Source organism: Apteryx mantelli, chromosome 16, assembly GCF_036417845.1.
Source record: "Apteryx mantelli isolate bAptMan1 chromosome 16, bAptMan1.hap1, whole genome shotgun sequence".
In the NCBI taxonomy this organism is placed as follows: domain Eukaryota; kingdom Metazoa; phylum Chordata; class Aves; order Apterygiformes; family Apterygidae; genus Apteryx; species Apteryx mantelli.
In genome coordinates this window covers 20,255,868-20,272,082 of record NC_089993.1, presented here as the reverse complement: position 1 = coordinate 20,272,082, position 16,215 = coordinate 20,255,868, and the positions used below count along the sequence as shown (strand labels likewise).

The 16,215-nt window shown below is 61.7% G+C and overlaps 1 protein-coding gene across 1 annotated transcript; it reads left to right on the top strand.

Annotated features, from left to right (window-relative positions):
* The first annotated feature begins 1,074 nt into the window (after positions 1-1,074).
* On the top strand, positions 1,075-5,051 carry MSRB1 (methionine sulfoxide reductase B1). Its single transcript, XM_067306137.1, has 4 exons — positions 1,075-1,167; positions 2,224-2,366; positions 2,479-2,593; positions 3,709-5,051. Exons 1-4 carry the CDS (start codon positions 1,113-1,115, stop codon positions 3,735-3,737), a joined length of 342 nt encoding a protein of 113 aa, XP_067162238.1. The 5' UTR covers positions 1,075-1,112; the 3' UTR covers positions 3,738-5,051.
* Positions 5,052-16,215: the final 11,164 nt, after the last annotated feature.

Here is a 16,215-nt window from a genome sequence, read left to right as displayed (position 1 = left end):
CTTAAAATAGCCTTTAATGCTAAGGTGACACTTGCCCCCGCTCCCAGACTGGCGGGCGGCTCTCAGCGCGGCAGCTGAGATTAGAGCTGGAGCTGGGATTAGGAGAGGAGGTATAAAGCGGCGCTGGCACACTTTGAGAGGTGCTTATCTAGGCGGCTTCCAGCAGTTTCGGAGGGGGAGCCACCGCGTTGCTCGCAGACATGTCCCGGAGGCAGCAGCGTGACTGCGCTCTCGCTGCGCGGCGGCCGGGCGGCCGAATTATTCATGGCACAAACCGGGGCCGGGAGCGGAGCCTCCCAGGTGAACCATCCTGGGGCTGAGCCCAGGCGCTCGCCAGCATCCTCACGGATAAGCCAGCGTGGACTCAGCTCCCCTCATCCCGCTCCAGCATGCCCCGGCCTCACCACACGGCTCTGGGCGGAGGCAGTTTCTGTCCCGCTCATTCCCGTGTCCTACTGATGTCACCGAGCCCAGGAGGAATGGGAATTGCAGAATGATTTGGGTCGGGAAGGGCCTCTGGAGGCTTCTAGTCCAGCGCCGTGCCCAGAGCAGGGACATGGAGATCTTGGGGGGGGGGACGCGCCCCGAGCGAGTGTGGTGCCTCCGGCAGGAGTATTCCGGGTGCCGCTCCGGCATGTGCGGGCAGGTCCTGAGCCAAAGGACAGTGGCTTTTCCAGGCTCGGCGAGGGGCTCTGGGTGATGCAGCATGTGCGCGGCGGGAACCTGTGAATTTCTGGACTCCCCCCGACGGCGAGGAGCCTCGCTCGGCCCGGGGAGGGCTGCGTCCCCGGGGGCACGGCGCCTTCTGCTTGCTCCGGCGGGGCTCCCCGCGATGGTCCCCAGGGCTGGCCGCCTCGGCACGGGCCGCTCCGGTGTCATCGGCGACCCCCGGGCACGGCGCGAAGCCGCCCCCGAGGCCGCCGGCGCTGCGGCAGCGCCGCCGCCCCCCGCGCACCGCGCTGCCCCCGCCGCGGCCGCGCCGGCACCACGGCGCCACCTGGCGGCGGCGGGGCGTGGCCGGGGCCGGGCGCGGGGGCGTGGCCGGGAGTGGGGCGTGGCCTGGGGCGTGGGGCGTGGCCTGGTGCCGGCGGCGGCGGCGGCGGGGCGCAGCCATGTCCTTCTGCTCCTTCTTCGGGGGCGAGGTGTTCAGGAGCCACTTCGAGCCGGGTGAGCGGGCCGGGGCCGCCCCGGGGGGGGGCTGCAGGGCCCGGAGGGGGCAGGAGGGAGGCCTACCCGCACCGTGGGGCCTCGGGGGACCCCCCCGAGGGGACCGGGGGGGGGGGATGTCCCCTATGGGGTCTATAGGGCCGGAAAGGAGCCTGGGGGGGGAGGGGGAATGTCTCCTATGGGGTCTATAGGGAACCCCTGTAGGGCTGGGATGGGGCCTGGGGAGGGGGGAATGTCCCCTATGGGGTCTATAGGGAACCCCTGTAGGGCTGGGCTGGGCCCTGGGTGGGGGGGATGTCTCCTATGGGGTCTGTAGGGAACCCCTGTAGGGCTGGGCTGGGGCCTGGGTGGGGGGGATGTTCCCTATGGGGTCTATAGGGAACCCTTGTAGAGCTGGGGCCTGGAGGGGGGGGGGATATCTTCTATGGGGTCTATAGGGAACCCCTGTAGGGCTGGGATGGGGCCTGGAGGGGGGGTGGAATGTCCCCTATGGGGTCTGTAGGGAATCCCTGTAGGGCTGGGATGGGGCCTGGGGGGGGGGATATTCCCTATGGGGTCTATAGGGAACCCCTATAGGACTGGGCTGGGGCCCGGGGGGGGGCGGGGATGTCCCCTATGGGGTCTATAGGGAACCCCTGTAGGGCCAGAGGGTGCTGCCCTGTGGGGGCCTCCCCCCCCCCCCCATACGGTCAGGTTGCAGGGGTGGGAGAGACCCTGTGTATAAAGGGGGGGGTGGAGGAATTCCCCTATAGGGGCAGGTTTGGAGGGGATCCATCCTATAGGGCCCGGGCTGCGGAGGAGCCCCCCGTAGGGGTGCAGGTCCTGCCCCGGGTCCCTGCAGGCCCTGCTCGCCTCCCTGGCCCTCAGGGCTGGGCAGCGGGGCCGGGCCGTGGGCCGAGGTCCGGCACGCGCAGGCACCGCCGTGTCTGCCTGCGAGGTGTCCCCACCGCTGCATCCCTCGCCATCGCGCCCCGCCACCGCCGCGGGCTCTGGGGTCGAACCGGGGGCCTGGGCAGCTGCCGCCCGCACTTACCCCTTTCCTGTTGCTGCCCCCAGGCGTTTACGTGTGTGCCAAATGCGGCTATGAGCTCTTCTCCAGCCGCGCCAAGTACGAGCATTCGTCTCCGTGGCCGGCCTTCACCGAGACCATCCACGACGACAGCGTGTCCAAGCGCAAGGAGCGGCCGGGAGCTTTAAAGGTGCGGGTTCTCGAATGCTTGGAAAAAGCAACAAAAAAGCACGGCCCTTTTCTCCTAGCACACTCTCTCTGGAGAGGGGCCGCTTGTTATCTGACTCTCCTCGTGTTTCCAGGTGTCTTGCGGCAAGTGTGGCAACGGGCTAGGCCATGAATTTCTCAATGACGGGCCAAAGAGGGGGCAGTCCCGTTTCTGAATATTTAGCAGCTCGCTGAAGTTCGTCCCTAAAGGTGAGGGCTGCGCTGTGATAGTTTTTAATGCTCTTCAGCTTGGCTAAGCGCTCCTACAGTTGTCACAGCTGGAGCGAGGATGCGCTTAATAAGAAGCGTGCCATCCTCCGTTTCACTGTCATTCGCTTCCCAGTTCCCTCCTGTAGCAAGCTTGGGCACGGAGATTCCCCTAGGAGCACCTTCATCGGGGTCCTGTCTCATGTGAAGCTGTTCTGAGCTTCCTCTTCTTCCCCACGTGGCAGGACAGCCCTGATCTGGGATGTGGCTGCCCTGAACACCACTGCAGAAAACACTGACATGGTCGTAAGATAAGTCGGGCAAAAAAAAGCAAGATGTGCTTCCCCAGGGCCGCGTCTTGCTCCACCGAGGCTGGTGAGAGTGTCAGATCAGTCAGATTAGGACCAGGCACAGGGGAGAGAGTGTTGCGTTCATAAACCTGTGCCCTTGTCCACGTGGTCGTCCCTTTGGGGAGCTGCCGATGGCTGGGCCACGCTGTGCGTAACCTGCTGTTTTCACCTGAGTGTAGCTGGCAGTTCAGATAAGCCGAGGAGCCGCTTAAATCCTAAGCAAATCCCTCGTGCTTCAGCCTGGTCGGCTGGTGACCCTGTCAGGGCTCTTCGACCTACCAAGGTAAAACACAGAGCGTGCTGGAAGTGCCCAGCCGCTCCTGGATGCTGCTGCAGGTCTGCGAGTGTCAGGGGAGCAGCTGCACATCCGAGGTTTTCAGCTGATCGTGCAAAGCGAGGGCAGGGAGTTCCTGAGCTGACACACACGCAGCTGGGAGGATTTGCTGCTTCGTTCCCCGCAGAAATCGCATGGGAGGTTTGAACACTGCATCTGCTTTACAGATAGGGAACAGATCTACCAGGAAGGGAAGGGCTGCTCTCTCTTGTGGTTGTCATGCTGTTTTCCTTCCCCAGAGTCAGAAAAAGGCTTCGGGGAACCGTTTCTGAGCACAGGGCAGCACCCCAGCCACATGTCCTGCTGTCCTACTTATCGGACTGTGACTCTTGTGAAATATTAGCTGCATGTAGCAACATAACTGTATAAAATAGGCTGGGGGTTCTGGAGCAAGAAATGTGGATCCTGATTTTTTTTTTTTCCTCTGCTTTTAGGCAAAGCAGAGGACCTGAAGGAGAAGTAAGCGAGCTACTGTACTTGGCACACTGCTCCTCGGCTGAGCACGTGCTCACACTTTGGACTGTTGGGTCAATAGGGCACTCGGAGCAAGAGAAAGCCCAAAGAAAAGAAGCTACCGGTTTCTCCAGGCCAGTTCCCTCCTCAGAGACGCTCTGATTCTGGGTGCTGGGGGGAGAGCTGTGCCGGGGGCGCGCTGGGGAGAGGAGGGAGCAACGGGGTTCCTGGAGCGCTGCGCTTGCTTGGGTGGTGGGTTGCATGACCTGTGCGCGGGGTTATTGCGCGCGCGTTGGACTGATGCAAATGCTGCGGCTCCTCATCCTACCTGCCCTTACCGCCTTCTCGGCCGTCTGTTCTCTGAAACATCCTTGCCTCTGCCAGTGCCAGCTGTTACTGAATCCCTTCTGTTTTGCCCCCTTGAAAGTAGCCCGTGTGCCTGCAGTCCTGGCTCTGCTGAGCTCTGTGGCAGTTCTGCTGTTGCACGCAGCAGAGCCAGGACTCCCTCGACCCCACAGCCAAGAGGGGCAGATTCTGATTCGCCACCAACCGCAATCCAGAGTCACTCCGCTGCTGTTTCCAGGGAGTAACACTGGGTTAACGGAGATCAGAGTCTGGGTTAATCTCTGGGCGGGGATCATGGTATGAATTGCCCTATGTAAACCCTTCCAGGATGCTAGGGCAAGGATGATTTTATGATCCTGCTAGACAAAATCCAGGTGTTTCACCCTTTTACCACATCTTACACACAGTAGAGAGACTTCTAGATTTATTGTGTTCTCTGGGCTTGATTCTGGCCTTGCCTCACACCAGGTCTACTACTGTGTCGGATAAACTCCAGTGGTGTTAACGGTTCCTCCTTGCTTTCACTGGTGCAAGGAAGGCCAGAATCAGGCTCACTGACCGCAACTTGCGTAACTCAGGCTTTAGGAATCACGTGTTTGAATGTCCTTTGCACTTGGAAGGGCTACGGCATTGATTTCTCCTTAATTCCGAATGTGATTCCTGGCTTTCCCTAGCTGCCCCCATTTGCTCACTGCCCAGAAACCAGGTTCTCCTCTTTGAAATCAATGCATCAGGATGCGGTATCAGCGCAACGTGTGGATGGCTCCGTCAAGCCGCGCTGCCAGCAGTGTTACGGTTCAGCTGCACTCAGGGGCACTTTATGGACTTTGCTCTTCATGCGTTTGCCTCCTCCAAGTCCGTCCGGGCTGCAGGTAACGAGGACACTGACAAACAGTTCAACGCACCAGCTCATCACCTGGTGTTCACTGCTAATCTTGTACCTCTTTCAATACTAAAAATAAACCACTGATCCACTGTGTCCGAGAAATAACTTCTTTTTCAAGAAGCGCTTCTTGACGGCGAGTCCTGGGGGGAATATATGCCAGGATTCCTTCTCTCCTTGGTTTTCCTGGTGTTGACTGTAAGAGTGGGAGAGGCTACTGCCTGAATTGCTCCAGGCTAAGTCCGTCTGGGACATGTGCTAAGCCTGTACAAATGCAGAAATGGAAAATGGTTTCCCTGTGTCCAAAGATCTGGCCAGAAACCTGAGAGGAGATTTTGCCAGATGACTCAGAGACATCTCCCAGATGTCTCCGTCTCCAGCCATGGACGTGGTAGCCCAAGATCCGGAAATATCTGTCTCACATCCAGCCTGTTTTGAGGTTGGTCTGTGTGGTTTTATCCTGCATCCGTCACCATTATCCCAGGCTTTGCAACATGAAAGGGGGAATGCTGATCTATTAGAGGTTTTGGACATTTCCAGGATCAAAACATTCCTTGGGGAAGGTTTTTTCTTAGATTAGCATTTTTACTCAACTGTAGCTGGTTTTAGCTCGTTTCATAGTTAATTGCTTTTGTTCTTGGTGACTTCTAGACTGTGGGCTGGCAGGATTTACTGGGAAGAAGGAATATGAGTTTTAGCAGTGTTTAATGATAGTTTCCATGTGGGAAGCTGGGTATAAGATTGGAAGCTACAACTGTCATTCCCGACTGCCACGTTCTCTGCCTCAGAAATGTCTCTTCAGTCCGGCAGAGTCAGATGGCAGGTTCATGGAAGCTGAAAACTGAGCTGGACTTTGCCTGACTCCGCCGTCCCCCATCGGAGGAGGGAACTCGGAGAGCCGGCTCCAGCCTTCCTCCTGCCCTGGCGCTGGCTTTGGACCGTGGTGGTGGTGCGCTCGCTTGTTTTCTCCCGTGCCCAGCACTAACTCCGGCTCCTGCCGCTGGTGGTTCCTCATGCCCTGGCTGTCATCAGGTGGATTAGGCACCCGACTGAGTGCTCGCTCTGCTACACTAATTGCTGATTAGGTTTCAGCCTGAGGTTCAAGCTCCTTTTCAACTGATTAATGCTCTGATCTGTTGCTTTTTTGTCTGGTCCGGTCACCTCGAGGCAGCCCCGGAGGTCACGAGCTGCCGGTTTGCTTCTGACCCTGAAGCCACGCTAAGACCATCTCCGCCAGCGAAGGAAGATCCGCTGCTCTCTCTGCGAGCTGCTTGCGGTGGAAGGAAACTGCCCCCGGCCGCAGAAGCGCTAGCGGACGGGGGGGCGGCGAGAGCTTCCTCCTCCTCCTCCTCCTCCTGCTCGCGGCATGAAACCCCCGCGTCTCGTGGGTCCCACTTTGCCCAGGCGCGGGGCTGGAGCGGGGGGTCCGCGGGGCTGGAGCAGCGCTGCCGCCGCGCGGGTCCCGGTGTGCGTGGCGTGTGGGGCTGCGCGCTCGCGGTGCTGCCGCCGTGGGACGCGGCGACTTCCCCCACGCAGCGCAGGCCCCCGCGCTTCCGTGCTGCCTTGCAGTTCGCGGATGCGGGCGCAGGAGGGTGCGAGCGCTGTTCCTAACCCTTCCTTCCAGGCAGATGCTTTGGGAAGTCCCCGTTTTCCCACCGGTGCAGCTACAGCAGGACAAACCGGGTTCCCTCCTGCCTCCAGCTGAAGGGGACGTCGCTTCTGACCGGCGAAGGACAGTCGGGACCGGGCTGTGCTGGGGCAGAGGGTGCTGGATGAGGAGGAAGAGCCGCCTCCTTGCGTGGGGACCCCACGTCAGGGTCTCGCTCCGCTTGTCCCGGGAGCACACGGGGCAGCGTTCTCCCTCGCCTCGCGGCGACGTGACCATCCTGCAGGAGCCCCGGGGACTGAATGCCTGAGCCTTGGGGATGCTTCACCCCCCCCCCGCCGCTCCTCCTCCACAGCCTCTGTGCTGCTCCGGGTGCCCCGGGGGAGGATGGCACCCATGGGTGCCCACCTGGCGCGGGGCAGGTTTAGGCCGGGATGATGCTCTGCCTCCCTCCCGCTCCCGGGGATTGGAGCAGCACACGGCTGTCCCGGGTGGGAGAGGGACAGCAGGTCCCACGGTCGCCTCCCAGCACGGGGTGCTGCCCGCTGCCCCTTTTGGGGCAAAAGAGCCCCCTCCGGAGACCGGGTGCCCCCCCGGGGCCGAGGGAGCTGGAGCCCGCGCTGGCTCGGGCACGGGCAGGCACCGCGGGGGGACGGATGAGGCCGTTTCGGTCACTGCCGTCACCTCACCTCCCTACGGTTCTCCCCTTGCAGCAAAGAGAAGGAAAAGTGCCCCGAGCCGAAAACCCCGGGATGTTTGAAAAGGAATGGGCCGTTTCCCCAGGGAGCCAGGAAACCCAGCCGGAGCCGCTAGTGCTAGCGGGAATATTGGGAATATCCGCAGGGACATCGCGGACCTGATGCCTGAGGGCTCCAGGCAGCGCGTGGTGCCGGGGGTGCCGGCTGCGACCCCCCGGGGCAGCTCCCACCTCCCTGCCCCTTCCCAGCTCCTCCGGCACCGGCAGCCGGCTGGGGCGCTCCTGGGCCCCTCGTCCTGCCCCGGGAACGCTGCCGGCAGCGACGGGCTCGCGAGGCAGGAGCAGGCCTGCCCCGAATGCTCTTCTTTCTCGTTCTGCTGCGCTCCCCGCGTGGGGACGGTGCCCTGTCGCTGCTGCTGCGACAAGGCTGGGCTTTATCTGTCCTTCTCCCTCCTGCCATCCATCCTAATTTTATGATTGCACTAATGACAATTCTGGCTTAATAGGAGTATTTTGCTTAGTTGGGCAAAAGAGGCCCCATATCAGCGACATGAGTTTAACGACGTAACAGGCTCTGAGGACAGAAATTGAATTATGTTACCAGGCTGATGTAAACTTCCCTAGTTGTTTAAAAAATCATTAATTTCCTCCACCATAGCCTCCAGCTGACCTGCCTTTTTAATTTTCAAATTTTTTTTATTTGCATGACATAAAGTGGACCTGCCTCTTTGACCCTCCTCGAAATGGCTTCGGTGCAAAGCCAAACGGCCAGAGCACGGGGAGATTTAGATTAATTCTCTTAATAAAGACGACAAGACCCTATAGAAATTACGTTAGGCGAGGAAAAAGAAAACGACCCGGAGGCATTAGGAAGCTCTAATTATTGTTATTCCTTCAGGCAAGCGTCGTGGAAGGATCGAGCAGGCTGAGCAGAGTCTGCTGCCCGCAGTAGGCTTTTTTTTTTACCTTAAATTTTCACTGCTCGTTCCCAGCAAGGCGCTCGGGGCTGGGCCGCAGAGCGCAGCTCCCGGCCGCACCGCGGGACGGCTGCCGGCGTTGCTGGCGTTGCCGGCCCGGCCCGGAGCGGCTACGGGCCTGGAGGGCCACGCGCTGCCCTTCTTTCTGTTTCCTCCGTTTCCTCTTTTTCCCCCCTTCCTTTTCCCCCCTTTCCTTTTCCCCACAACCGACCGTCCCCACGACACCGGCTCACCCGCGTGGTCCCCCCGCACGTCGCCAGCGCCGTCTCCCTGCCTGGCCTCGGGCTGGGCGGAAGGTCCAAGCGCGGGTGCTGGAAGCGCTCCAGGCACTTTGCTGGCGCCGGGGCCCAGCCGGCTGGGTGGGATGCACCGGGATGCACCGGGATGCACTGGGATGTGCCGGGGCACCGGGCTGGGACACCGGGACCCCCCATGGGAGGCGGCAGCGGGCCGTGCCGGGCTGCCAAACGGCATCGCGTGCCGCCGTTCCCACGCCCCTCGGGAACCACCACGGGCTCCATCCCGCACGAGCGGGTCTGTGGGCACTGGGGATCGTCGGGCTGGTTTTAACTGGGATTTATTTTAACCACGTCCGGCACTGCAGAAACACAGTAAGGGCTGGAGCACTTTTTGGGGGGTGAATTACAGAAAATAAAGTTATCGTAATTAAAAAAAAACCCCAACAACGCACACGTCTGATTTCTCCGAGCGGCGGAGAGCTGCAATCAGGCGAGCTGCCTCCCGGCCGGCTCCCTCCGCCTCCCCGCTCCCCAGCGAGCACACCTGTCGGGGGGACGGGACGATCCGGCAACATCTGCAGAAAATTAAAGGCTTATTTCACTCCGCTCGCTGATAATAACTTCATCTCTCCTGGCCCGCAGCCCTCGCTTGCCCGGTGGGGAGGAATCGGTGACCTGCTTCGTGCAGTCTGCTTAATCCTGGCGCATCTCTCCAAGGCACGAGGTGTTGAAATTTGTTTTCGGTTTGCGGCGTGCGTTAATTAAGGAGATAATGACTGGGAACATTCAGAGCGAGTCCGAGCTCGCCGGAAAAATGTTTAGCCTGAGGAAAATTTCGATTTTTTTTTCTTTTTTTTTTTTTTTCCTGGCTGCTGCGATACGACTTTTTTAAGGCAATTAGTGAGGGTTTATTTGTTAATCGGTCGTACTTGTACGCTTGCTCTGGGGTCTTGTCTCCTGCTCCCCAGCGCACATCGCTCCTAATCGTAACCCGGGGTTTGGAGGCGTAAAGCGCGCGGGGCCGGGCAGGTTGTGCGTGCCGATTCCCGCGCCGGCCGATCCGCCGGCTCCCTGGGACAGGCGCCGGGTGCCGTGTGCCACGCTGTTCCCGAGGGACCGCGGCCCCCGGCCCTGCATTTGGGGCCGGTGCCGGCGCAGCGCTTCCCTCGGCGAGGCCGCTTCCAAGCAATACGCTCCGCTGTCCGCGGCAGTGATTTGTTGCTTGTAAAAGCACCGTGATTAAGTACAGTTTAGCCTCCTAGTTTCGTGTCTTATCATGTTTCATCTCACACAAAAGTCATTTACAGTCTACCCCGAACTTCAAAGCGAATGCTTCTTGCGTGAGCGCTCGGGCAGGCAGATATCCGAGCGGGACCTGCGCGGCATTAGCGGCTTGGGACAATCTGCGCCGAGCGAGGATTGATGGCTGCCCCGAAAGGCAGGTTTTTCCTATTGTTTTGTGCCCCGGTGATTAATATTTCGTGTTCCCGCTGTTATAGATTAGCTGTTTGGCACTGGCCTGCCCTGACCGTGCTTTCCCCACGTCTGCCACGTCCTGCTTTAATGCACTTCAGCGTAGGACGTGCGTCTGGTCTTATTGGAGCCTCCTGCCCCGAGTTTTTTGATTTAAGGGCATCCTGATGGCACTGGGACCGGTGGCACATGCTCCTCGGCCAGGGACAGCTACGTGCCGTCACCACTTCCCGCTCGCGTGGGCCGCATCCCCTTCGCCGGCCGCATCCGCATCCTCCCGGGGCGGTTTCCAGCCCGGAGCGGGAGAGGCGGCATCACCACCGGACCGGCGAGTCCCAGCTCTTGCACGGCCACCGTTTCCCCCGAAACACCAGCAACCTCGTAGAAAAACCAGGTTTCCAGGTCAGCCTTGTCGAAGCAGGGTGAAAAAAGCCCAGGAATGAATTCCTGCGCTTCGAGCGCGCTGCCACGCACGCTGGTGTGCATTTGTCTGAATGCAAAACATATTAGGAGCAGGAACTGCAAGGGACGGCTCTGCTTATCCTCCAGCCCGGAGTTAATGTAATTCAATTAGCGTGAACAGTAAATATAGCTCGTTTTAATTTAGACGGAGGGGTTGGTGCAGTGCTCTCCTTTAATTTCAGGAGCAGGGAAGCTGTGGGAGGACTGCCAAGAATTCCTGCAAAGCCCCCCTTTGCTCCAGGGCCGCGGGCTGCCGCTCCGGGGCTGGCGGGGACGGCGAGGGCCTTGCAGATGGGCCGGGGAAATAGGCTGCTTTTAAATTATATCATTACTAGATGCGAAACGAAGCCTGGAAAGGCGGCGGGCGGGCGGGAGGGAGGAAACGGTGCCGGCTATTTAAAGAGCGGCCGATGGGCTGGGGAGAGACGCTGCAGTCGACATGTGTCTTCATGATTGCGCTACATTCCTGGGAGATTAGCTTAAACGCGAGCATCTTTTCTGCATCAGGGCTATCTTTGTTCCCCTCTGACGTCTCCGGTCGGGAGGGTATTTTATTGCCGCGGCCGGGCCTGCCAGCAGCACGACAGCTCTGCTGCGAATTAACTTCCTTGCTCTCTAAAATCTCACAGGGATAAAATTCAAAGCAAGAGCTCAAACTAGTTAATCGCAGATTAATCTGGGCTGCTGGCTCAGGAGGGCGAAGCGTTGGGGCTCCGAAACACGCAGGGGAGGTTTCGCAGAGCCGTGTGCTGCCGGGCATCCGGCACGGGGCAGCGGGGACCGCGGGGACACCGCTGCCGACGGCGCCCGAGGGCCGAACGTGCACGGGGACCGCGGGGACGCTGAGGGCTGCGTGTGTGCATGCCCGTGCGCTGGTGCAAGCACCCGCGGGAACGGGGCCGGGAATGGGGCCATGCCGGCATGGGAGCCGCTTCCGGAGCCAGCCCTCGGCTAACGCAGTCCGCGAAATCCACCTCCCCGTCTGCTGTGCCAAGCGGAGTGTTTCCCATCACCGCTCCCGACATCGCTGCCTAGCTGAGGTTGTACTTAATTAAAATAGCCCGTTTGCTGCTGGCTTGTGACATGCCACGTGGGACACTGTCCTCTTCTCCTGCCGGCCTGCGCCCGGCACAGAGACGGCAGGAATCGGGCAGGAGGCGCCGGAGCCCGGTGGGGACCGACCGTGCACGGTGCTCGGCCTCCGCTCCGACACGCCGGCTGCTGCCAACGGCATACGGGGCACGAGGCAATAAAAGTGCAAAAACGAAACCCGCGGTGAGCGGGTTCCCGCGGCCAGACGCGCGTCCCGCCGCCCCGGCGCGGCGAGGAAGACAACCTCTTCTGTTGCTGTGCCAAAAAGCGCCTTATCTCGGCCGGCTTCCCGGGGCGGCGGGCCGGGCCGCCGGGGCTGGCTGCCTCTCGTCCGCCCGGCTCTTCAAAGCTTGCTGTAATTAATGACCTGCTCGAAAGCAGCCGGCTTCGTTTGAGTAATTTGTGCGTTTGCTGCAAAGCCACGGCGGCGGTGGGGAAACCGAGGCTCACGGGGCTCGGGCGGGCGACGCTGCCCTGGGTGCCCGAGCTGTGGTTTGGGGCACTGACGCGGTGTGCTAGTGCATCCCCCAAAGCCTCTGGGCGAGCGTCGCTGGAGCAAACATCCGCCCGACGGCTCCTCCGGTGAGCGGCCGCCCGGCGGATGCTGCCCGGCAGATGCTGCCCGGCGGATGCTGCCCGGCGGATGCTGCGCAGCGGCTCTCAGCCGCGGGTGCCGCAAGCGCGGCTGCAGCCCTCGGCGGGGACTCGGGTTGGCGGGGAGCCGCGTGTCCCCGCGAACCTTTGCAGAAAGCGTCGGCGCGGGGAAAGCGCCGGGTTTGGGGACGGACCTCCCACGAGGGCCGAGCGCCGGAGGGAAGGGCGTCTGCACCGGGTGCAGGTGACGCTCGGGAGAAGAACGAGCCGCTGCGATGTGCCAATACCTGCTGGAGGCGAGACGGATCCTGTCCTCAATTACGGCTCCTCGCGCGCGCCGGTCGCCAAAATATGCAAGGTATTCGTTTAATTTCTCCATCCGAGGCCAGTACAGTATCCTGATACTTATCAAAACAGTGGTTTGGACGCGTGCTCTGGGGAGGAAATCTGCTCTCTTGCAGACAGCCAGCGTCGAGCCAAGACACCCCTTAAACCTTCAAACCCGGCTCTCGGCTGAACCTGTCTGCGGGCTCGTGCTGGGCCTTATCGAGGCAGAACTGGTTTTACCCGCTGCCGGACGGGACCCAGGCGCACGTGCGTCGGCCGAGCGGCGTCACGTCTGCCTTTGCTCTTACCCCCGAGCTGCCGCTTTGCGATTGCAAAACGCGGCAAAACAGCCGCTTTGCTGCTGCACGCGATGAGGAGACGATACGGCTGCCTCGGCGCTCCTGCGCGCCTGCCCGGCCTCGCGGCACCTCCCTTCGGAGCGGCCCGCGGAGCCAGGCGGACACGCAGCCCGGTGCCAACCCGGCCTGTGCCGCCGGGCTGCTCGGCACCGCTCGTCCCTGCGGTTTGCAAAACCGGGCCAGAGCGGGGACCCTCTCGCCTCGGCAGGGCCAGAGCTGTCGGGAGCGAGCCGGCTCCGCCGACGCGGGCTCCTGCTCCCCGCGCGGCCGTGCTCCTCCCTCGCCGCCAGCCGCGGTGCCCAGGCGGACGGGGCCGCGGGCTGTTTGCTGGTGAATTTGCAGATTCCTGTTTGTCTGCTGTTCTGCTCCGGTCACGCGGAGCCTCCTGAGCCGGGCGGCCGGATGCTGGGAGCCGAGCGCGGCAAGCCGAGCCGAGGACTGCAAAGCATTTGCCTGGGAATTTGAAGAATTTGGAGCGAAACCCCCCGGAGAAATTAAGGCCAGATGGGTTCCAGGGAGAGGCGAAGCCCAAACTCTTTCCGCTGCTTTTTCCCGGCGGCGTGTGCGCGTGTGCTCGCCGCCAGCGCCCCGCGTGCTCCGAGCGAGGCCGATGCCCCGCGGGAGCCGCGTCCCCTCCCGTCGCCCACGCGTGCATCCACGTGGCAGCTCCCTCCCGGCGCCGTGCCGAGCCCCCCGTGCCGCCTTTGCCCCCGTTAATCATGCTCTGACCACGCTTGCAGCACGCCAGCCTGCCGGCGGGACGGCGATGGCCCTGCGCGGCGGCGGCGACGGCGGCGCTTTGCGGCCTCCTCCGGGCAGCCTGCGCGTTCCTGCACAGCGGGGCGCTGGGGTTTTCCCGAGCGGAGCAGCGGCACCTGCCTAGGAGTGCCGGGCGGCAGGGAATGCACGGCGGGAATCACCGTCGTGCTGCTTTTCTCAGGCCCCGGCACCTGCGTGCTGACTTCAGCAGCTGCAACATTTCCGATGCAACGTGGGGTTTTCGTTCTTTAAGAAGCGAACTCGGTGCTGGGGAACGTGCTAACGGATGAAAACGGAGTTCAGTCGTTGCTCTGCGCGCGGTTGGCCGGGGCAGAGCAGCGGCTTGGCTGCAGAACGGGACCGCGAGCAGCCCGGCACCTGCCCCGCCTGGCTCCGAGCGGAGCTTTTCCGCTGGAAGCTGCTCCTGGCAGGGAGAACAGCGGCTCCCGTCCCGGGGAGGGTCGGACGAGGCCGTGCGCTCCCCTCCGACGGCGCGGGGGCAGCGGGTGTCGCGCGGGGCTGGTTTTGCCATGGTGCATTTGTTACGGCCGCGGAGGCCCAGCCCGGTTCGACGACGTCCAGGCGAGGTGAGCACCAGCGCAGGACCGGCTCCGGCTCCGGCTCCGGCGGAGCAGCCTGGCGACTGCAGGGCTCCAAGTGCAAGCAATGAGGCCGCCGGAGCTTGGCTGCGGCCGTGGGGGAATTGGGCTGGAAGCAGGCACATGCTGATGCCAACACATCCAGCGGTCCAGTGCTTGGATGGCCCGGGGGGTCTTTTCCCGCCCGGCGCCTCCATTCCCAGCCGGAGGGGGCTGCCGGAGCCGGCAGGCAGCTCCCCAGCACCGGGGGTTCGCTGGGCATGGGAACAGCTGCCGCGGGGCCGCGCCAGGGGCCGGGGTGCTTCTGGCCACTCTAAATTCCCCGAAGGTGACCGCGACGCGTGGGGACGGATGCGGGACGGTGTCGGTGCCGGTGCCAGCGTGCCGCTACCTGCGCGCCGCTCCGGCTCTGATTTCTGCAGCCGCGATTCAGGAGCGTGCGACGCACACGACTATTCGGGGGAACGAGCGTATTAGCTAATTATGTTCATTACCCGATTCGTTACATGTTCATTAATTGTTCTTAACGGCAGAAATATTTTGCTGTCGCAGGGATTTTGCGCAGTTAAGGCTGGGCTAGGCAATGAAAGCAGGCAAAGAGCCGCATTACCCTTAGCTATGGCTTCAAATCCTGCTGGCGTGGATCCTCGGGAAAGCGGGCGGCGCGATGCCCTGGGACCGTCCCCGAGGGCCGGGAAGGACGGGGCACATCCCAGTCTGTTCCCTAGATGGAGGTGGCCAAAAGTTGGGATTCTGCCCCAAAGCGGTGCCGAGTCGCGCTCTCCGCCGCCTCATCGGCACGGCTGCTCAGCAGCCGGCTGGCAAGCGGAAACGCTGAAATTGGGGCTTTTTCCTAATAAAGCTCTGGAATCTGTTGCCCAGCGCGGAGGGAGCCGGGTTTCTTGTGGGCCAGGGCGAAGGCGGCTGGGGCTGATGTTTAATCTGGTGGTTGCTTTTTCCTCCCCCTTTAACACCGCATTTTTTTGTGCTTCCAAAGCCCAAGCGAATCCATTAGGAAGCGGCGCTGGGAGCCTGCCTCCGCGGCGGCCGGCCGCGGGGAGCCCTTTGAACTCCCTTTTCCTCCTCCGCGCAGCCGAGATGTTTGCTTTCAAACTCTGCCCCGCGTCGCATTACGGCTCGGCTCCACTCCAGATGTTGCGATTTTTGATCTCCCACCTTCCTCCCTGTTCGGCCACTGCGTATTTGGCTGAATTGGAGCCAAATGCAAGCTGCCCCCCCCCCCCCCCGGCGCGAGGCATCGGCGGCGGGCAGGCCAGCGTCCCACGGGCTCCTAAACGCGGCCATCTGCGCCTGGGGGCTTGCTTTTTTTCCAAGGCAAACAAGCAAAACAACCCCCTACCCCCAAACGGTTTGGGGTTGTATTTATTTTTTGCAAAAAAATAAAAAGAGGAAACTTGTAGCAGTTTCGCTTGCTCAGGGCGGACGGGAGGGAGCGCGCGGCCGCAGCTCGGCACAGCCCGGGGCTCGCTGCCGGCCGCGGCGGCTCTCCGCACCCCCGGGCAGCGTTGCAAGCGTTCGGGAGGCGATTCCCAGCTCTGCTCCCCGGGAAGGCAGGCTTTCCTGGGCTCCAGCCCTCCTGCCCGGCTCGCAGAGGCCGCCGGCATGCGGGAGCTCCCCGGGATCACCTGGGCAGCTTTCGGCAGCGATCCCCCGCGGCACCGGCCCACGTTTTCGCCCAGGAGGGCACCAATAACAAAATAACTGCAGTCAGCACCAAGTTGGCTTTTTGCATGGGAAAATGGGAAGGAAAGCAGGGCCGAGGCGGGAGGTGGAAGCAGCCGGTGTCCCGGGGACGGGGGCTTGGTTAGCGCCGGGCTGTGTCTGATTCTGCACAGCTCTGCCTATTCTAATAAAAATCGCACGTTTCATCTGCATTATTTTTTCAAATTGCATCTTTAAGAAAGCCAGTGGCTTTGGGCTGCTTTATCTCCTTACTGGGATCATTTAAATCAAAAGCAGAAACGCGGGGAAGGCTCCTTTTGTAACTCGGGCTGGCCCGGAGCCAGCGGCGCCCGTGCAGCCGCGCGGGAGCCTTCGTCGGGCTGGCGAGGGCGG